Source organism: Anneissia japonica, unplaced genomic scaffold (genome assembly GCF_011630105.1).
Source record: "Anneissia japonica isolate Jap-2015-1 unplaced genomic scaffold, ASM1163010v1 scaffold287864_len1152817_cov193, whole genome shotgun sequence".
NCBI lineage: Eukaryota > Metazoa > Echinodermata > Crinoidea > Comatulida > Comatulidae > Anneissia > Anneissia japonica.
In genome coordinates, this window is record NW_022710960.1 from 450,972 (window position 1) to 474,602 (window position 23,631).

Consider the following 23,631-nt stretch of genomic DNA (forward strand, 5'->3'; position numbering starts at 1 on the left):
CTGTCTCTTATACACATCTAGATGTGTATAAGAGACAGCAATTCTCTGTATTTACAGTGTCAAGATTTATTTATTTCAACACCTCATTACAGTTAAAACTAAATTGCGAATATGTTACAGTACATTAAAATTGAAAAAATAAAAGCGAATATGTTACAGTACATTAAAATTGAAAAAATAAAAAAAAATTAGTCTTATAATTCTGTAAATTCTCATCTGTTAATTAAGTAATCAGAATAATCTATTTGCTCTTAATTCATGATTTTTAAAGAAATTCATGAACACTATTATACATTTAAAGTTTATAAAATTTTCTGGATTTGCCCATGGTTCCAGTATTAATTCGTTATTAAAATAGTGACAAATTGATTGAATTAATTTTCTTTACATAATTTTTTTCTATGTTGCATCCGTCACGATGTGAACATACTTTATATAGTCTCTTGAAGCACATGCTTCAACATGAAGAAATGCCAACAGTGTCATTAAAGCCTGAGGCAGTTGTGAGACGTGATTCCATGGAGAATACTACAAAACGAGGTGTGCACAACGAATCGTTTTTAATAACAATGTTTAATCCACCAGTGACTATTAGGCGGACATCAATGCGTCGTCAAGTGCTTACAGAGAGCAGTAATGGATTCGTCAGCCGACAACACAGCATATGCCCGGATTAAGGGTCAGTAAAATCGATACACAGTGAAGATTCGTGATAGGCCAATAGTAAAAGACACTGAAAGCTGTACCACATTACCATGATCTAAGATCCATTCAAACTATTATCAGGCCACTATCATATGTCTTGTTTTTGTTATATGAATTCTACACAGGACGTGCTATTCTTACACACAAATGCAATATAACATGGTATTAGTTTAACTGTAGGGAATGAATATGCACAGTAATTTTGGAACAATCATCACAAATCTACTAATTAACACATCAGTATCATTAAAATTAAAGGGCCGCACTCTCTAACAATCATCACAAATTTACTCATTAACACCTTTGTATCAGTAAAATTAAAGCGGACTCTAACAGTCATCATAACTTAACACTCCTTAACACTTTTGTATCAGTAAAATAAAGGGTCAAACTCTCTAACAATCATCAGAAATTTACTCATTAACATTTTAGTATCAGTAAAATAAAAGGGGCACTCTCTACAATTATCACAAATCTACTTATTCACGCCTCAGTATCAGTAGAATTAAAGAAAGTCTTCAAATAAGAATCATCACAGATTAGTAACATATTTGTTACCATGCTGAATAGTGCACTTACTTTCTGTACAGTAACCCATGTACGAGATCATGTATGAGATATCCCATAGAACACCTTCCATCCACAAACTTTATAAAGAAATATTAAAAACAAAAAATATATTGTCCAGCTTTAGATCTTCTTGGTACTGCCAGATCATTGACAGGCTATCAGTGCTATAATACTTGATCCTTCTTATGAGGACTTCCCTTGTCTCCTACGCCTATGTATCTACATTACCCCTGATCCTTTTCCCATCAACAGCTTCTCTCAACTCATACAACAGAAATCTACGCTATCTCTTGAGCTTTTGTTTCGGCTCTTCTTCCTTTGTGTTGACTGCTGAAGATAATTTTCACCTAATTTGCAAGACCCTGAAAAAAAAAAATTCAGTCTCATTACAATAATATGTACAAAAACATTGCAAATACTGCTGCTTGTGTTGTCAGGTGAATTCTATGAAAGCTAATGAAATGGTTTACTGTTTACTCACAATTGCATTTTCTAAGTTGATGAGACGAGTTGTCGTATCACACAGCTGGTCCTCTCGTGAATTTAGCTCCTGTTGACAATGAGTGAAATATGAATGAATTCTTAAAAGCTGACTGATGGTCAATGACAACACAATCACAACTTCCCCCTCACAAGCACATTAAAAAACGACATAGCAGAAGCAGTTTAGGGCAGCCGTAATGGTGAGGTTGGGGTTTAAATCCCTTGCTCCTTGCTGTGGTGGATGGGTGGATGGATGAATGGATTTATTCGGTGTAAACACCAAGGATAACTCACGAAGGCCTAGGAGAGAACTCACTTTCAGTGGGGTCTTTCTGGTGTTGACTGGGCAGTACACTGGGGACCAATCCCCACACTCTCTTCCGAAAAGTTTACTGCGTTCTTTAACGTGCACATGGGCAATTATGCACACGGGACCAATGGCTTAAACGTCTCATCCGAAAGACGGTGCGCTATTGTAACTTGTATTTCAGCCCTCCAGCTGAAAACACAAGGAGAGCAGTGATGGGAATTGAACCGTTCAGCACTCACAGTTACTACCACCAGATTAGCCGACTGACCTAAGCTGCCCTGTGCATTTTGCTTGTGTCCTTTACCAAGGCAGCACTGCTTCTTTCCACCCCGGGGGTGTACAAATAGGTACCTGGTGGGGAAAACCTCACTCTCTAAGCCTTATAATGGCAACTATTTTATAGAGCATCTTATACACAAAAAACAACAACATATAAAAGAAAATCTCTATATTTTTATTCCAATATTATTTTTTTCTCCTCAGTGTCGAGACTTTAAACACTTGACAGCATGCTAATTGGAGCTCAAGCTAAATCCTCCAATATTGACTCAGAATAACAAAAGTGACAGCTAGTTGCTGAGCAACAGACAAACAAGACAAATGCACATCTAAGTTCATTAAAAAAGAAATTGGCTAGCCTTACTCTTCTCTCAATCTTTCATTTTAAAGCCTAAAGCGTTGCACTACATCTTCCACAAAATAATGATTTCAAAACAGCTAACAGTTAAAAATATAACTATCCAAAAAATAGAAAAATAATTGTTAATAATCAAGTTGATTAAACCATTCTTTTGCAAAGAATATTCTAAAAATTAAGAGACAGCACTCCACCTAGCAAACAAACACATACGAATGCATTATCAGTGAAATTTAAATTCTAGAGAATTTAGCAATTATCTGTAGATATCTATATAATTGATTATTATAAAACAAACAAAATTTGTCCTGTCTCACAAAAACATGCAGACAGCTCCACAAATACACATAAAAATTGGCAGACCATATTCACATGAATATAATTATCTATATTTTAATACAGAAACTTCTTAGCATTTGTCCTGAAGAAATGAACAAATTTAGCAACTAAACGAGACAATACAATAGAAGTATGCTAAATAAAAATTTAAAATCATGCTATGCAACTATTACATATTTTAAGTGGTTGCTAAAAGCATGAAATACAACTAAAGAGTCCAACCTGACTGAACCTCACTTTCTGCTTTGGTTTCTTAGTAAAATAATAGAGAATGATAGAAAAAGAATAATAAATAAAATAAATGAATTACAAGTCATGATTGATATGTATGTGAGTTAATAAGATAGTGTTCTGCTTCATCATATTGATTATGAAAAATTGATAATGATGATTATACGGACCATCAAACATTAACTGTGATAAATATAGCAAAAGCCATATAATGATGAATATTAAACCTGATACCAAAGGATGCGATAATTATATTGTTAGGAATGGTACAGCAACAAAAATTATTGGGATATCATCAGTAATGATGATGACACTGTTGAAAATGTTGATGATTATGATGATGATAAAGTTGACATTGATAATGATGAGGATGATGGTGGTGATGATAAAGACAGGGATTATGATATTGATGAAGATAATGACATCAAAGTTAAGATAAGATGATGATAATGCAACTGTTAAAGTGAACAGTCAATAGTTGTCCTTCTACTTACAGCTTTTAGTGCTTCAATTTCATAGTTTTTACGAATAAGTTTATTCTTGGCAACTTTGGATTTGGCTTCTTTCTGAAAATTGAAATACAAAATCAAATCAGACAGGATTAAAAAATCAATGGAAATACTTATATTGTGCATTTGTATTACAGACAAGACTTCCAAAGTGGAGGAGGGTGTGAAAGAGAGAGCAGAGAAGATTTGGAAAGGAAAAGGAGAAGGATGCCTACCTTTGGTTTCACTTCTTCAAAGCATTTATGCTTGGGCCACATCTGAGGTGATTTTTCATCATTTTCCAGATGGAATGTCTGAAGTAAAAAATAAATATAATAATGAAGTGTGGCATTAAATAAAATAATCATGGTAAAAAGAATAACAATATTCTATGAATTTTATAACAATGTCAATAATAATAATATACTATTGTAGTTTACAATGACAAAAATATTACTATTACAATAAAAACAATAATAATAACAATAATAAAAGTAGACAAATTATCTTTTTTTTTTTTAACCAATTAGTTGCTTACCTTAACAACGGTTTCAGATAAAATTCTTTGAGAACAATAGTAATGATGGAAACAACAATAAGAATAATAATAGCAAGATGCCATTTCTATAGCCCTTTCCAGACGATCACATTTTATTTGACAAAAACGTGTCACATGCCTATATATGGTCATGATGACATCACATCATGACCATCTATGGTCACATCATGAGTATATATGGTCACCTCATGACTATATATGGGCACATCATGACTATATATGGGCACACAAGAGTTTCTTGTCAACAAAAATCTGATAGAGTAGACAGAGCTTTGCTACCTTTTTGGATTTGATTGCTCCATTGAGACGCTTCTCTTGATCAAGCTGATGTCGTGTTCTTCGCAGTGTTTCCCGCAAATACAGGGTCTCTTCTGAGCGACCTCTAACATCATTCTTATAATTAAATAAACAGAATTATTAAAATTCATAAAAACAAATAAAACTTGCATGTAACAACTGGACAGTCCTATCTTTCCCTATTCTCACTATCTCTCAATAACTCTTATGGTTTTAATACTTTTTACCTCGCATCTGATACCAAAATTGTTCTTAAGAAGTAAATTTGTCACAATGTCCTTGTTCCATAGAGTCTGTGCACTTTTCTTTTGATTACGTTTATAATAATTTATGTTTATACATACAGTTTTTTTTTTTCTTTTTTGTAATGGTGCTGCAGGAATTCACCATCGGTGGCTTTAGTAGCAATTTGAAATAGGAAAAAATAAATTAAGTGTTCACTTACAGCTAAGGATTCTACTTGATTGGATTTTTCTCCGGCAATTTTCTCTGCTTCTCGTAACCTTTCCAGATCCTTCTCATAATCCCGTAGGATCTCATCTTTCCTATCAAGACGTTGGTTCAGTACTTTGATTCTACTGGCGATGATTTCATTGGCACGTTCTCGATCTTTTACAAGTCGTTCACGCTCATCCTGTGGTAGATGCGCCATGCTTTCTTGACCGCTGATTTCACCGAGGCCTAGTACAGATGCACAGGATTGTGCAAGGTCTAAATACTGTGAAACAAAAAAAAAGATCTATAAAATCTTGATAACATTATTCTATATAGTCCATTATGCAAAAAGTTTGCATTTTCCAACAAAGCAAAAGAAAAGACCAAAAATAAAATTCATATTTCAATTCAGGGTTAAACACAATGTATCTACACATGTCCTCAGTGCTGTTTACTACACACGTATCATACATTTCTTGCTTGAGGAAGGTAATTTGCATATTATTTAGCTCAGGTGATGAGTATCACAATTGGCTTAGATTTCTTTTGTTCTGCTCAATAGCAGTCTAGTAAGTCAATGAGAGAACAGCATTATTTTTTATCAGTTCTTGTTTCTTGTTTATTGTTAAGTTCACTGTAATTTCAGTTTACTGTTCACATCATCACTTTGCACATTCTGTGTGGCTTATTTTGTTGGAAGAATGTTTTTTACTTGCGATTACAATGTGTGACTGCTGCAAATAGAGTCAAATCCAAACTATGTATTCTACGAAGAACCTTCAACCACTTTGATAAAGAGTGTTTTACAAATGTTTACAAGCTGTCAGACAATACACGGAGTAGGCCTACTGCGTTCAAGCATGGTGTCCAGTGTTCTCCCAATTGAAAAATTTTTACTGGTAAATTTATCCATAAAAAGTCATCAATGCATGCAGTGTGAGGCATTACAACTTTTGAGTGGGGTTTAATGACTTGAAGAAACAACAACACATATATTCATAGCATAGACTGGAATGATGTTAATTTATTGAAAGAGGGCTAATCATTAGTTTTTTTTAAATTTTAATTTTTACTGGTTGGCCTGTTAATTTTACCGGTAAAAAAATTGATGGCTAAAACGGCTTCGGGACAAGACTGGTGTCCTTATCTTGAAAATAAAAAGAAATTCTGGTAAGTGTCCAAAGGAAGGCCACCAAGACGATTCATAAGATCAAGTACCATTCGTATGAAGAAAGACTTGAAGAACTAAACCTGTATAGTCTCGAGCAGCGTGAAACTAGAGGTGACCTAATCAAGACCTTCAAAATCATTAAAGAAATTGAGAATGTCAAACTGGACACCTTTTTCCAAATGAGTACGAAGAAGAAAAATACCAGAGGTCAAGAAAGGGCTAAATTGTCGTAAACACTTTTTCTCACAGAGAGTTGTGAACAGCTGGAACAGTCTGCCCCAAGAGGTTATTAATTTTGATTCTACAACCAACTTAAAAATAGATTAGATAACTCTTGGACCAAAACAGATGAGGGTGCAGAAAAGCTTTGCTTATAATATTAACCACCAAACCGTAAGTGTATTAAAGCAACATGTGAACATATTAACCAACCATATATACTGGTTGATTAAATCACATAAAGGCCAACAAATTAAATTGTTCCTTCACGTACCGTCCTTTCACTATGCTCCATGGCCTGTTGAACCTCAACCCGGACGCTTCTCTCAATTGCTGTCGATGAACCAGACATGGTGTTTAGTGAACCCCTAACACGGGCCACTTCACGATCAAGTATAGATTCTGCCGTAACGTTTTTAGTATCAAAGACCTGAGCTTGCTTTGCTCTCAATTCAGCGAGCTCCCTCTTCAGAAGGATTACCTGTTGGAGGGCCTGGTCATGAGTTGGAACTAAAAAAAATTAAGAAATTAATAATCATTAGAAATATTAGCAAAACAAACCTAATTTGTGTTCATCATTTATTCATTCATTCACTTATCTATTCGTTCATTTATTTATCGAATTGGAAACACATGTGACCAGATCTGGCAAAACCTGCTGTTTTGCCAGAGTTTTTGGTATTTTTATATTTTGCATGAATTCTACGTTAACAGTCTTTATTTGATGGAAATTGGTGGAGAATCACCCAAGTTACGAAAATTTAAATTATTGGATACCAGACATGTAGGTTTTGAGAAAACAGCATCCAAAAATTGATAGTTTATTATTAGGATTTTTATTTTTAAAATAATTCAATATACTTTTCTTTTCAGTTAGATTTAGTGATTAATATTTTGCAGAAATATTCTTCAATATCATCTTTTATAAAATGTAAAAACCTAAAATTGTTCAAAATTCTCATTCCCAAACGTTTTGGTTGCTGGTGTGAAATTGGAATTTGCGACAAGTGGGGGGTTTTGCCATAGCCGGTCACATATTTTAAAACATATATTTCATCTTTCATTTTCATGGTTGTCATCCATTTTCCTTTTTTTTTTTTATGAGTACAAAACATAATGTAGCAGGCAGGGTTAATAAAGTGTTTATGCTTTTAGTAACAAGATAAAGCAACAATAGGTTTTCAAAATGAAAACAATCATTTTATTTACTCTTTTATGAGTGGGGTGGAAAGCATGGTGATTTCTTGTACTCGCATTAAAATGATGAAAAATGGATGACTCCCATAACATGAATGTGTAAAATCAACGTTAATTTATACACCAAACAAGCAGGCTGTACTCTCCTATTTTTTTTATACTTGTTGGTATCTCTTCGGTGATACCATGTAACATTGCGAACAAAGACACAAATGTCTGACAGTCATAGTGATACAAATGTTAAAACCCTGCCTATAAAGCATGTGTTGTGGGTAGGATTTTAAGATTGTTATAAGCCTATCATGCTACCCTCAAACTAGTTCAACAGTATTAATCAACAGTTAGTAAGAATAGGAACTGGTACTGGGGTTTGTAATGAATCAATGTTTGCAGGATTTGAACAAAGGACTCTGGAGTTTTGAGGTGATCACCTTAAACACTAAGTGACAGGTCTGCTATCATACTAAACTATATCAAAATGTGTATAATACAAATTTTCAACAAAACAAAATGAAAATAAGCAAACCAATAAGCGTTACATCTACTTACAGAATATGCAAATGAGCTATAATAAGAAGTATGCAAAAAACAATCTACATAAGCAATATGCAAATGTACAATATGCAAATGAGCAACATTGAAATAAGTAATGTAAATTAAAATAATATACCATCTGATAGGATGAGGGGATTGAAATCTATGAAAAAAAGATGAAAGATGAGAAAATGAGAGAAGGAATGAATATAAAGGGAAAATGGCAATGAAGCGTAATGGCAGTATTTATCATGAATCGCGAACCACAACCTAAGCTCATATCTAGAAAGAGGTGCTCAAGTTGCTATGCATCAAAACCTATATTTCTATCCCTCTAACCATTTTATGCTTCCCACTCAAGTGATTCTATATCCCACACAAATATCCTACTGGCTTAAAATACCTTCCTGCTGCTACGACCAAGCATACTTATCACTATTGACCAAACTAACCAAGTTTTTAATATGGACTGATTCATGAAACACTATGGTTCAGGGGTTAGATTTTGAAATATATAAACATGAAATCAATGGAATAATAACTAATCAGTTTGGTATGTGGTATGATTTATATCCACATGACATAAAAATATCATCCATATGGAATGCATATAAATATATAATCCATATGGTATGTCTAATCCATTTGTAATAAATATAGAATCTATATGGAATAAATATAGAATCCATATTAAATATAAAATCCATGTAATAAACATAGAATCCATAAGGATTATACAAGCCATGAAATAAATATATACAATTCAAATGAAAAATAATGGCCAGTGTGAGTGATAACTGAGTGATTTGTTTACCAACAATCAGCGAATCTGTGCCAACAATATTAGAAATTGTTTCTAAAAATACAAAGAAATCCAATTCTTATTACTATCATTATATTTATTTATGACCAATATTAAAAACAATAGCTACATAAAATATTTTAATGGAAAATTCAAATTCAACATTGATAACTAAATAAATAATGATACAACAATTGAAATTCAGTTTTCAGGTAATTTCTTATTTCAATCCTCATGAGATTCTAAAATATATCCAGTGTAGAATATTAGATTTAACATAATCAATTTGATGTAATCACTTAACAATAACTTTAGTAGCTACTGTAACACTTACGTGGTGGCCTGTTGACCTCCAGACCTTTGATCCTTGACCTGAGTTCTGCAAGAGCCTCTCGTTGTCTGGAGATTACTTGGTCATGCCTCTCTCCACGACATTGAGCACCGACAGATGACAACTCACTTGTGATCAAACCCTTAAATGTCAAGCAAGGGGGAAAAAACACATTACTAGTAAATTAAGAGGTAAATATATTTATTTTTCAAAATTATGCTATTAAATAAATACAAGTAAATATATAAAAAATATACAAATAATAAAAAATATACACAATATACATTTCATCTCCCTCCCAAAAATATATCTGAAATGTTTTTTGACTACCTCTTGCTGAACCTGTTGCAATGCCTTCGCTTTGTTTTCCTGTTCAGCTACAAGTTGATTGCGTAACTGGAGGACTTCATCTGCTGAGCTCGTCAGTTTGCTTTTGTGCCCAGATAGCTCTTCACTTTGAGTGCTGAGATACAAAATAATACAATAAATCAGGGCAGAGGTATACACTCTATGAAGTGACTGAGACCTAGATTTTATATAGTTATTTATATAGCACCTTCAGGCAATTGGATACTTTCTGTCCTAGTCACTGGATACAGAGTCAATGTTACACACTGTATAACTTCCCCCACTCCCTGTGAACTACTTCAAGCAATGCTGTCAATGTATTTCAAAACTTTCACATCCTACCAAGTACCCATTCATACATTTTACTGAAGCAAGATCTGACAACAAACAGAAGAAATGTAACCAGTGCTGACTCAAACTCATGATCCCTCAATCTGGAGAGCAATATCTTAAATTTGAAATGATTAATCAAAATAAATTAGAGGGAAAGATGGTGAACATACTCAAGTTCCTGTTGCATTGAGGTAATCTTGGCAGACTGCTGGTCTACAAGTTCTGACAACTTCATAAGTTGTTGTCGTTGTGTTGAGAGTTCTGCATCCTGTTGCCGTATCGTAACTCGGCTGTTCTCAATCTCAAGTTTCTGTTTTTCACTCAGTTCACCTAAAGATTAATAGATTTTTTCATAATAAATTCACCATCAACGTCATTGTATTCATCAAATCCTCTGCGAGAGCCTGGAGACATATGACAATTTAGGGATTTCAAAGGCTTATTTAATCGATTTTATAGTCTAATATTATGTAGAAAATACATTTAATTTTTTTTCTCCCCGACTAATAGTGGTTTTTCTACCCGGCGAAGGGGCCAGCTCTCTCCTCTTTTCCTCCCCCTATGCCCCGTCTACAATACCTGTCAGATCAGACAATCTGGCAGATGCCCCAGCAAGATCTCTCCTCAAACCAATGATTATGTCTTGACGATTCTGAATCTCTTTCTTCATCTCAATGTTATCTTTCCTAAAAAGTATACAGGAACAAATTGTAAATATAAAGTATAATCCTGATGACAATGATGATTACTAGAATAATAATTAGACTTTTGTAGGTTTTTCTGTTGGATGAACACCCCCTGCAAAAATTTATAAACATACATTTATTTATAATAGATAAAATATTAGTATGAACAAAAAATAAATTTTACTTACTTCAGAACATTAACAAGACGTTCCAAGGCCATTACATCGGGCACTGCTCCATTGATGAGTACTGGTTTAGGTGGAATCTTTGGCTTAGCTCCAGATAAAAGTGCCTCCTTTGCTTGTTTTTCTCTCAGCTTAGCGACGGCATCTCTGGCCTGTTTAGACTTTTCTGTAGTACAAAAAAATGTCCAGATTTATGAATGTTTTGCCTCATAAAGGAGTAAAGGCTTTGTTCAGCATCAAAATGATAAAAACAACCTCTGTTGTGACAATTCCATGCCAAGGAAGGACCTGTAAGGGTCATCAACATGATGAGACATGTGATAACTGAATTGCTATTGGCTGTCAACTTAGTCTAGTCTAACTTTAGACTGGGGGGCTGCAGTCTGCTTGTATTAGGGCTAAAGCATAACAGACATACATTTGCCAGAATGGGCTCATTCCACAACAAACACAACTCCTACTACTCTTTTATTTTAATAACATAATCGTAGTAGAGTATTCATATTACCTGCATGGATGTTATGATCTTGTATTTTTTTTTTAATTTCTAATTCCTTTGTACTTTCCAAAAGACAGGATAGACGATTCTATTTTTAGGGGTGTTCTGACATAACCTACCTTGGTTTTTCAGGGCAAGTATTTACAAAACAACTATATTACTTATTTTTATAAAATACTGAAAGTTGGATATAAATGGATTTAAAGGGCTTTACCTTCCAATTGTTCTTTATGGCTATGTAGTTCATTCTTCAAGTCTTTAATTTCCTTGCTGAACTTAGTAACTTTCTCTTCATGTGAGACAATTGTGAGTGAGTGTTGATGAATCTGCTCTTTGAATGCTTTTGCCTCCTTTGTGTGTGATTCCTTTAACTCTGTGATCTGGTCCACCAGTTTAGCTGCCTCACCCTTCATTGCTTGATCTTTAGCAATCAGGTCCTCTTTTAACTTTCCCTGAGTTCAAACAATAATTACTGTCAAATATATGTGTAACATGGTTTCAAAATTTTGAATGAGATACAGGAAAAAATGAAGCCAAGATAAGGTGGGAAGAGTAGAGAAAAAGATGTAGACATTTTTTTATACCCAGAATCGATCAAAATATTTCTTACCTCACTTTCAATATAATTTTTAATCTCATTTCTCAGCTCTTTTTCAACTTGTGAAAGTCTCTCTTCATTGGAACTTTTCTCAACAAGAGTCTGCAAATAAAAGAAAAAGACATTCAAAATTTAAGTTTCCATAACACTTCACTGAATTTCTTCACAATAGGAAATGGGATTGGTAGACTTATAGCCAGATAGAGGGCGATCTTACCTTTCTGAGTTCCTGCAAGCTTTCCTCTTGTTGTCTTATCTTTGATTGGTTCGATTGTTGAACTTCTTTATGTTTCTTTTCTTCTATTTGTTTATTTTCTTCTAAAGCTGCTTGCAACTTCTTTTCGTCTTCAAAAAGAAATAATGATAACTTGCAAATAAATGCCTATAATTGTATAGTATAGTACAAAATACTGTGTAAAATCCAAGTGCAAACAGCAGTAGAATTTAGCGAAGGTCAAATTTACTCTGTGACCTGGTCAACCTGAGAACAGGTCTTAAGCTAAACTAAGGAAGCGAGAGAGGAGTAAGACAGAAAACAAAAGAAATATATGAGCATACTTTCCAAACGCAACTTCTCTAGAGTGTCATCTAAAGTGTGTTTGTGCTCTGTAGTCAGCTTCTGTATTTCAGTTTGCGTTTCCGATCGAACCTTCGTCTCAATTGTACTAAGTTTTGTGGAAATGAGCTCCTTGTCTTTGAGTAGTGAATCACATTTGGACTTCAGTCCCAAAATAAACTTACTCATATCTATAGAGGGAGACAAGCAGTTTCAAAGTTACACTGAAGACTTATTTTTAACTAAAAATCAACTCTGACCTTGAAAAATAATACATTTCACCTATGGTAACGTCTTTAAAACTGGTAGATTCAACAGTTGCCCAAATATAATATTAATAGGATTATAAAAAAACAATTACATATCCTCTTTTATATAACTAATTATTATTTAAGGTTAATTAGAATGATTAAATCCAATATTTAACATACTCTGGTCAGCTGATTTTACATCCCATCCACATTTCTCAAGAGCAGATTCATACTCTTGTTGCCATGACAACTCATCCTGCATTATCATCGCAATGGTATCCCTGACACCCTGGAGAGATTCGTCGACCGTGACTGACTGAAGGAGTTTGACTTCATCTCGTAAATGACTGCAAGTTCGACCACCATCTTGTAAACGTTTCTGTATCATAGAATTTCAGTGAAAAAGAAATGAATATATGTTCTGCATGTTCTGCATTGCGTTTTTACATTATTGAAGTATACAAACTCCCTCATGCGCTTTAGAAAATTTCACTTTTCATTCATGAAGATTCAGCATTGTACATTTACCTCTTAACACTTATCTGGCTATACTCCCATGTAGCAATAGACAAATGTATATGGTATAATGATTGGGGACTTTGTTTAGTACACAATACAAAGTTTTTCTATACAGGGAATAAAACTAAAGTAGCAAAAGATATTAAACTAAAGTTAACTATCAAGATCTGTGACAAATATCTCTTATTTGACCATACACATGCAACCACAGATATTTTGTCACACAAAAATAGGGTGGAGAATATTAGTGTACATAGCACAATTTGTATTTTGTATCACAATTGCTGCAAAATATATTTTTGTAAAGATACTTTGTACTATAAAACCATTAAGTTTTTATGATATCAAGTATTCTGTTAAAAAAAAAAAATTGTATCATTATTCTTGCCCTTGCTGTAGGGAGAATGAACATCAAACACCCCAGCCCAAATTCACATTGACATTTTATATAATCAGATTTTAAATTTAGATCAATTCAGGATATATCATTCCTATCTCACCTCTGATTGGGTTAAATGTTGTTTAAGAGCCTTGATGCTATTTTTAGCTTCTTTCTTGTAGTTTTCATGACTTTTTACTGATTCCTTCATCTCCTTCATTTTATTTTTCACTTCGGTTCGATCGTTGATAAGCTTCTTCATCGTATCCACAAGGATATCATCATTTGTTTCATCAACATCTGGCATCTTAAAACCCGGAGCAGACAGCGTTGTTTGGAGGATGCGGGAACGAAGACGCTCATACTGATGGGGAAATACAATTATGTATTAATAGTAGTTCTCTAATAAAAACTTATTTTCATCTATTTTGGATCATCTTAGAATTAGAGTTAATAGAATACACAAATCAATGGTGATGTTGGTAGTCTATGAGTGGATACTTACCTGGATAAACCGACAAATTGCCTATTCTTTCTCATACATGAGAACAACCCTCGAAAAATAATAGAACAGTCGACTCCTGGCACCAAGGTCAAGTGGCCCCACCAACATGCAACTTCCTCATTCTTTTTCAAGTCACGAAAGTGAACATCTCGGAGGTAATTTTTCGGTTTATCCAAGGTAAAGTAATCACAAAGTAGACTAATATATGTAACAGTATTAATGCAAAACAAGAAAAACAAATAAAAACAATAATAATAAAACACACAAAAAAAAACAATAGGAGGGGGGGGGTCTTTGATGGTTACAGTCTCCTTACTTTCTTTTCTGCTTCTTCTGCCTTTTCTTTTGCTGTTATCTTGGCTTTCTGCATTTCTACAAATTGAGTTTTTGAATGGTTTGCCTCTGATTTCAGATTTTCATGAACCTAAACATTTTGAAAAAATTTCAAATTCAATTATTTGATCAACCTTTTGTTTATCTGGAGATAACTTACAGTAAGCTCAATGAAATACTGATGCACAGAATTTTGCTATTTAAACAAAACATAAGAAGTTGACAATATTTTTTAAAACCTACAAAATTAGCAATTTTCAATAGTGATAGATCTAGTTTAGAAGTGGATATAGAAGAAATATCAATATCTTTAAGTTGACTGGCTTGATTTATTTTTACTTGCTTTATATATTTACTTCTTTTAAACTTGTTGATATAAAGATACTAGAATAAATCAAACAGATAAACGACAGATGGGTAACATATGACTTGTGTGTATGTGTGTGTGTGTGTTGTGATATTTTGTAATGACAAACTTCCTTTTTGAAGAAAATAAATGTTTAATTGAACATACTGTACCTGTTTTTCTTTACTTGCGTCAGCCTTCATTTCATCAATCTCCTGCTGTTTATTTGCTATTATGTTCGTCTGCTCCTCCAATTTGTTTTCTAATCCTTTTAATTTCTATTAATTGCATTAAAAATAACAAAAACTTTTTAAAAACTAAATTCTATGTAAAGAAGTTTTAACTTCTTTACTAAATTTGTGTTTTAAATGTTGTTGACATTACTGCAACAAATTCGTAGAGGAAGTTGCTGTTACACTGACTGCCGAGTAGGAATTCGCTCCTGGTTACTAATTGTATTAAGTGAACTATGTTGGCAATCCAGCCGAAAGCACTCGGTTGGCAATTTAGAAAATAATCTCCTGCAGTAGTTTTTAAAATCTTCATTTGTGTTTCATTGTATTAAGTGTCCTATGAGAAATAACTCGTAATCTGATTGGATGAGATGAATGAATTACACCATTGTTGTTGTTGTTATTATTGTTGTTGTTGTTGTTAACTACCTGTATTTTGCCAATGGTATAGTGTGATATGACATTGCCATGCCCATGTGCAGAACACACAAATCTGTTACATAAAACTTAATATTTTGAATACAACTTCTTTTTTTAATGAAAAATAATTAATAAACTATTGCAAAAAAGAAAAATCTGAAATGAATAGCAGAACATAAATACAGTATAGTGATTTATAAATAGCAGCAAAACAGAATACAAAATACACTAATTGAAATGCAATTAAAAACAGAAAACAAATATTTGTTGAAATAGTATTTTTTCTAAAGCATCGGACAGTGTGAAATAATACAAAACGAAATGGATGAAGATATGTCAAAAAGTAAATGAAATTCAAATAATATAAGTTCTTTCAAAGGGGTATTGTTCCCTGAAAATGACAACAAAATAATAAAAAATAATGTTTTCTCACTCAATTTGCAGTAACATACAAATTATTAACTTGAGCATAAACAATATTGAATTTAAAAAAGGTGTACCCTCATTTTTATACTGGATAATGATAAAAATTATAAAACATTTCCAGCGACTGGAAGAATTTTTCAGTGGCTTTCGCTGTAAAAATACACTAATGTCTACGTTCAAGTTGATAATTTTTATGTTACTTGAAAATGAGCAAGATTTTTATATTTTTTGGCATTTTGCATATTGTAGGACAATACATCTTTTAAGTGTTAAGACAAGACCACATTGGATAAATTTCTGATATAAAAGTAAAGATAATATTATCCTTCCATGCTCTAACATGCACTCTCAAAGGTTTCATAAAATGTCCATGTGAACGAAATACAAAGCATGTATAAAATTCATGGTAATGAAACATTGTGAAGTGAATTAAAAATTTTAAACAAAAGTATACAATTCATGCTAATGATAAACATTGTAAATTTAATTAGAAATCTTTATCAAAAAGTAGTGTGTTAATGATTTTGATTAGACTACTGTTACATTACTGTATTGTATCCACCAATTATAGACAGTGTGACACAAACATTTAACAAAAATCATTTTGTGAAATCATGCTATGTGTGTAGAACATGATTGACAGTTATGATCAGAACATTTGTTAAATGAAGAATATATTATTACAAAAATAGAGAATTTGAATTTTAAGAAAAACAAAGGTAGAAATTTGTCTGTGGCTGTGTCCTCCTCCCCACTTTCTTTCTTTTTAAATTATTTTACAATTCCATTGAATTTTAGATCTATACATTATTTTCACTTTTTTCAAAAGTGGATATGAAGAATGCATTTTCAGCTGCTACTAGAAAACTGGGTGGAGTGGAAGTTAGGAGACATTTGAAAAGAAGGCATTTTGCATCAGAAAATTTGCATAAAAAACTTTTCAAAAAGCAATCTATTTAGAGAAATATTGGCAGTTAGGTATAGTATTTAAAGCCATTTTTAATATTAAATTTACTGTTGGGTAGAATTATTATTTCATTCCTACATAACAAACAGGGTGTGCCGCCAGTGGGTAAGTGGGGGAAGAGCCCCGTTGAGAAAATCCTGGCACCACCCTTGATAACAAGGGACAATATAAGTTTTTTATATATTTAACTTAGTATCTACAGTAAAACTAAAATTGCTTATCTTGCACAAGTGAGAATTACTATGCAGTCAGTGGTAAAGACAAAAGCATTAAATGACCAAAAATGGTAATGACCAAATATGGTGATGACCAAATATGGCAGTGCAATGTCCATATTTAGACAAACTTACACTCTTCATTGAGATAAGTTGTTTATCTTGTTTTTCAAGTTCTTCTCGGTTCCTATTTTCTATCTGAGTTTGCTAGTTAATGAAAAGAAAAGAATATTGGATAACACGCATGTTAATTTCACACGATGAAGTGCACGCACACCATAAACTTACGTGTTTTAAAGTGATTATTTCCTTATTCTTTCCCGCCATTTCTTCTTCATGTCGTTTTGTTTCTCTTACTCTCGAGAACTGCAGTTACATAGATTACATGATAAAAGTTTTGCAAATTTTGTGTGGTTTAGTTCATAATAGCGTTAATTATCTTTGGTTTTTACAGTAACTTATAAAAAAGTTGTGGTAACATTTGAATAGATGTATAATAATTACAGTATGAAAAACATGACATTAATATGAAAACTACTAACAAGTTAAAGTTTATAAAGCAAGTTATACAAAAAATTAGAATGGAAAACAAATCCATAGTTTAGATAGCAAAATATTGTCTCAAACATAATTATCCTCATTTTCATCACCAACAACCATAAAAATTGTTCACTATCATAATACACACTTTAATTTAATAATAAATTATACAAGCAGGAGGAATAGTGAACTTAATTGTATACTTTAATTTAATAATAAAGTATACAATTAAGTTCACTATTCCTCCTGCTTGTTATATACAGGTATTTAGGTTTACTCTGATCATTTCCTTATCATCATCAATAATATTCACCTACCATCAGCACCATCACAAACCATCATTATTCTTTTTTAACTATCACAATAAAAAATACTTAAGAATAAAAATAATACAGTACTGTATGTTATATTCATACTAAAGGAACATGTAGCCAAACAAATAACAATCTAGTCATCCCAACTTGGAATAATAGTCAAGGAAAATGGACTTTTTTTTACCAGGCAACAAAAATGTGGAATGAACTTCCTAATGAATTAAAAATTAACTGTCAAAATATGTTGTTACATTCATTCCAAAACAATATTATTACAGAAATGTATTTCATTGACTCTCCTCTTGCTTGGTTTATATCTTGTGTGTGTATTTTTATACTTATTCTTTTTATTTTTTGTTAAACAATCCTTTATTTTGTATATATTTTTGTTATGTTTAAACTGTATCACTTTGAAAATCAGTGTAATAGTACTGAAATATATCCACCATTAACATTATTAACCTCACTATCACCAATAATAAAATCAAATTCTGGACATGGAATAATAAAAAAAATCACTTCATTTGTATAAAAAAGCAGTTTGTTTACCTTTGCTGTCATTGCAGATAATGAGACATCTTTCTCTCTTAGCTCCCTTTTTACAATCTCTATCTCTCCCTTTAACCTGTTCACCATCGTCTCCTTATTATTCACATCACGGTTTAAGGATGTCAACAATGTTGCTGTCGATGCACGATCTTTCTTCATCTTTTCTACTTCAAGTTTCAACACGACTAACTCCTTCTCACGTGTGTTTAAAATGCTTCGTAGGGTTGCAAAATTCTCCATTGGATCAGAACTTTCCGGTCTCATCTTGGACATCTATCGTAAAATGGAAATTGAAAAAAATGTAAAGCTGAATTAACTTTCTCCAAAAAAACTTAGTCTAACAATCCACATCAGATTCTAATACTGTAGCCAGCAATCACAGCTAGAGACTAAAAAAAGGTATAAGCCAATTCGCTGTTTGAACTGTGCATGCCTGGTATCAAGATTAATCGACGTAAACAAACGTACATACCACATAGGTTCATGTTGATTCACCTTGGATACGGGCATGCTCAGTTCGAATTACGAATTGGCAAATTAATACTTACTTGCTGGATAGAAATTCAGGATATTTGTATTTTAAAATTCTAATGCATTATCATCTCAACTAAATGGAAATTAATGTACTAATATGAATTTTCATCAAAATAGATAAAAAGAATGTTTAAAAATAAACCTGTTGTATACCTGAAGTCTAAGGGCGTTGATTTCAAGCTCTTTCATACGAACATCGCCCTCTAGAGTTTTGACATGTTGCTCATAGCTGCTATCAGGTACTACAGTTCTACTGGCTTCTTGTAATTGTAGTTGCAATCTGTTGACTTCATCACGTAACGATCCAATAACACTATCCTTGCGCTGGGACTCGGCTTCAAACACTGCTAAACGGTTGATCTCATCTCCCATACGTAACATCTTTTGCTCCTGCAATTTGAAAACCAGAGAGGTAGGTTACAGAGGTCTAATAAATAAGGTCATGCACTAGCACAAAGCAGAGAGATCAGAATAGGATGATTGCAGCTGAAAATAATCATACCTTTTCATGTAGGGCCATCATTTCGTTCACCGGCGATGCCCGTGTGTTTGGACTACTGCTAAGATTTTGTTGGGATGTGAGGATGGTCCGTGCACCGGCAGAACTCACCCAGCCACTGGTCACTATCAGAAAGAAAAAATGTTAAAATCTATTCAAGTATTATCTTAGCCAATCATATTGATAAAGAAACAATGTGAAACTACAATATGAGAATATTAGCCACCAAGAAATTAAGTGCCATCTCACCTCTCCTCGGGGGCAGGGGACTATTAGTTGGGCTAGCCTGTGTAATAACATTGACTCCTCCGACACTACCACGTCGTGTGCCCGCACTTGATGGCCTCGGTTTTGGTGGTCTTGGAGCCATGTTTACATTAACAGGCTGGCTAGTAGGTGGCCACGGCGTTGTAGACTGCCAAGCTGATGACGTGGGAGACGAAACACCTGGTACCGAATATGCAGCACTGATCACTGGCAACTGCGACTGTGAACCAGCTTTCGAGTCAATAGTGCTGTAAGAACTCAGATGCGGTAAAGACTCCTGCGATGATAATGGTACCTCGTGGTTTATCATTGTAAGCTGTGAATTCCATGCAGCATGCTGTTGTACAGGTGGACACGACACCTGAGGCGCATTCTCAACATCCAATTGGTATGGTGTTCCACAATACCCAAAGCGAATTATGTCACCCGGGGACAGACGTACAGCAGCATTCTGGACGCGGCATTCGTTGACGTAAGTACCATGTGCGGTGTTCAGATCCTGGAGTACGAAACATGTCTCTTGCTCACTGTACTCAATAATCGCATGCTGTGCTTCAATGACCGTTGACTATATAAAAAAATTAGAAAATATTACATAATATATTAAAATGTTTAGTTAAAAAATACACAAATGTATTTATTGTCTTGGAAACAAAACTAAGCAAGTGAGATTATTATAGCAATTGTCTGTATCATTTAAAATGATACCAGATACTGCAAAAGTTATTTATTAACTATGACAACAATGATGTAATAATAATTTGTTATGTCATGAGTATTTTATGATTAGAGTACTATAATAATTTACTAATTTAAACGAAAATAAAACAATAATTTTAATATTCAAACTTGTTTACAATCATCAAATGAAATATAATGAAATTACTATTTCACCAATGTTATAGTTTGTTACTATGGAAACTAAATGAAATCGAGGAGTGTACATCAAGCATGTTAAAAAGCATGTCACACAAACCCAGAGGTTTACACTTGGCTGGGCACATTCAATAGGCAATCTAAATAAACCTTTAGAATCAATAGATAGTAAGTGGTGGTTAATAGATAAAGAAGCACATTCAATCAATATTTACCAGGCTCACTGCAAAAGACTGTGACTGAATGATGATCCTGGCTAACATACAGTAAGAGTTCAAATAAAAAAGACCAACACAGCATGTTTGTACACATGCCTGTCGTTAAGTTCTTAGATAAAGGATTGATAAAAAATAATGGACCGCTGATGTCTCCTTGGTAACTGTATAATATGGATAATCAATTAATTATTGACCGTATATCTTTTTCACAGCCATAATAATATTAATAATTACGAAGTTACCAATTAAATTGTACATTAAGCAATCATTTTTGGATGAATCCTAACTGTATGTAATTAGATTTAGTATAGCAAATTAATTATTTAGATGAAGTTTAGTTTCAAGGCTTTAACGAAAAATAATGACATTGATATTGTTTGTCATTACCAATTTAATTGAGGCAAACTGCAAACTTAATATTCATATAACGTTGAGTTTTGTTCCCTCATGCCATTGCGTTTTCAATTCTTTTCAGAATACACTATTATAATTATGCAATATGCAAGTGAAATATACTGTATTAAAATTGAATTTTTACTGAAATATGCCGATCCAGAGACGATTAGTAGCATATTACTATAACATTGCAAGTATTTCCCTATATAACAGTGAACTGTGGGTCATGAACAAGGATTTAAAGGAAAGCATTGACATCTATCATAGGAAAATGTTACGAAAGATAACGAACATTAAACTATTAGGGCAAATAGAAAAATTTATTAGATTATCACCGCATCAAAAATTTGGGAAATATTGATGCGGGAATAAAAAAAAATTTTTTTTTGCCGCATCAATTATTTCAACGCAACAGCATAAAAATATTACAATGCAATTTTGTGACTTCAAATACATTTTCTTTAAAAAAAATATAAAATTAAACCAGTTTTTATACAATATTTACTATTATGGGCCAAATATATAAACAGTCCCTCCCTCATCAATAAAAACAAAAGCGAAATAATCTATTAAAAAAAACAAAAAAAAAAACGCCCTTCCTCATCATTTTTTTTAAAAAAGAGTGATAATAATTTGTTCTATGTGCCCTAGAAAAGGTTAGTCACGCTAGATTATAATGAAATATGAAAAATGGAGGGCAAGAATTAAATGAAGGAGATTATTAAAATGGTACAGACACATAATTAGTTGAACGGAAGAAACACCAGTCAAAAGAAAAAAAAGGAAGAGCTAAAACGGAAAGTAAAGGACCAGCAGGAAGACCCAAAATGTATTTTATTATTGTACGTAATTATGAAATATTAATTTTTTAACTTACAGCAATAACAATGTCACATTTTTCCCGTCCAATCACTGTCACTGTAGGAGACAATGGCAGCACACTCTCATTACTCTTCAAAAACCCCTTCATCATCGCCTTTTAAAAAGTAAAATCTGTTTCACTTTTTTAATTTCTGCAGATGATGATGATGGAAATGCGAAGATTAAGGAATCTCCCCATTCATGCCTGTGTGACAAACAAATGTCGTTTAAAATCCATCATAAAATTATCAGAAAACGTAGTTCCTTGCATATACAAGTCAATATAGGCAATCAAGTGATACTGAATATTTTCACTTTGTTACGGCTTCCGAGGCCTAGGCCTAGGCTAGGGTGAGCCGTAGACACAGAACACAGGTAACCTCTTCCTCGGCGATCCCTTCAAAGTCAGTCGACTGTGGTTCAGGAGCCTGGCTTAGCGATCAGGCCAAGACAAACGCCGCTTAGAAAAACAAACCAAACTCCCCGTTTATAAGGACAAATCCTTTAACAGTTTGCCAAATCATTAAAATTCCTGTAATTAGCACGAACCTGTAATGATACTGCCTTTTAAATGTGTTTAACCGTTTCAAAAATGACCTATTTACTGTTCACCCGCCGCTTGGTCAAAATAGAAGATCGGCCCGTTTACATTTTTACCAAAATGTCCTACAGCGCTTGCGTAGTTCCAAGGGAACCAAACAACTCCCAAATTGTTAATCATATGGAACGCCATAAGTGCAAATACAACAATGCTTTTAAAATATGATTGTGCATGATTCCAAAGCATAATTTAGGAAAAATTTATGGCCCTCATATAAAAAAATGTAATAAAACCTTAATAGTATGCTTCATAGGCTTTTGTTCCTATGATTGGGATAATAACACTGGATAAGCCTTAGGGGCAAAGAAAGTCATTGGTCGAGTTCCTAGTCCACATTTCAAGCGCCTTGAGCATCTTACATTAGATGGATATGTGCGCTATATAAAACTACACTATTATTATTATTATTATTAAGCGCATAGACAGTACATGAAAACAATGTGCGTTTATAACCACAACTGACAGTGGAATAAGCTATCATTTCCATTGTATTTTTTTTTATCATAATTGGGATAGAGGGTATAATTTCATATATGATAAGCTCGTAATTAATATGAATATCTGGTATCACTTGAATCGTGTATAAAGCGAAAGAGCATCATACTGTATGTATTTCATACTAAATGTATTATTCTCCAATTTTAGCAGCTCATATGAAAAAAAAATTGATCAAACTTTCAGAAAAATAGCACTTATTTGATCATAGTTTCAGAAGCAATATTGTATTTAATACAGGTCTCCCTAATTAAAAACCACTACAGGTTTTCATGGTCTTTAGCAGCTTTGGTTTGTACTTGTAAATATTATAAAGAAAACCATAGGTACATGTATTCACTTCAGAAAGGTGGTTTTAATTAGAGTTAGCTATT

At 33.1% G+C, this 23,631-nt stretch overlaps 1 protein-coding gene across 7 annotated transcripts; it reads right to left on the bottom strand.

Moving 5' to 3' along the window:
* Positions 1-541: 541 nt before the first annotated feature.
* LOC117107159 (forkhead-associated domain-containing protein 1-like) lies at positions 542-22,827 on the bottom strand. Of its 7 annotated transcripts, XM_033248735.1 has the most exons (29): positions 22,711-22,827; positions 22,178-22,366; positions 19,793-20,378; positions 19,547-19,668; positions 19,198-19,434; positions 18,511-18,783; positions 17,396-17,473; positions 17,243-17,314; positions 15,020-15,124; positions 14,484-14,591; positions 13,784-14,026; positions 12,945-13,143; positions 12,516-12,704; positions 12,175-12,302; positions 11,970-12,059; positions 11,574-11,811; positions 10,864-11,026; positions 10,569-10,675; positions 10,160-10,319; positions 9,639-9,771; positions 9,312-9,450; positions 8,990-9,031; positions 6,719-6,954; positions 5,065-5,337; positions 4,602-4,715; positions 4,000-4,077; positions 3,770-3,841; positions 1,757-1,825; positions 542-1,637 (listed from the first exon to the last, which is right to left on the bottom strand). In XM_033248735.1, the coding sequence occupies exons 2-29, from the start codon at positions 22,271-22,273 to the stop codon at positions 1,623-1,625; spliced, it is 4,365 nt and encodes a 1,454-aa protein (XP_033104626.1). In that variant the 5' UTR covers positions 22,274-22,366; positions 22,711-22,827; the 3' UTR covers positions 542-1,622. The 7 variants fall into 7 exon arrangements, with proteins under 7 accessions (XP_033104626.1, XP_033104625.1, XP_033104630.1 ...); XM_033248734.1 differs by having other exon boundaries at positions 22,178-22,824; XM_033248739.1 differs by lacking the exon at positions 17,396-17,473 and having other exon boundaries at positions 22,178-22,824.
* Between the last annotated feature and the right edge of the window lie 804 nt (positions 22,828-23,631).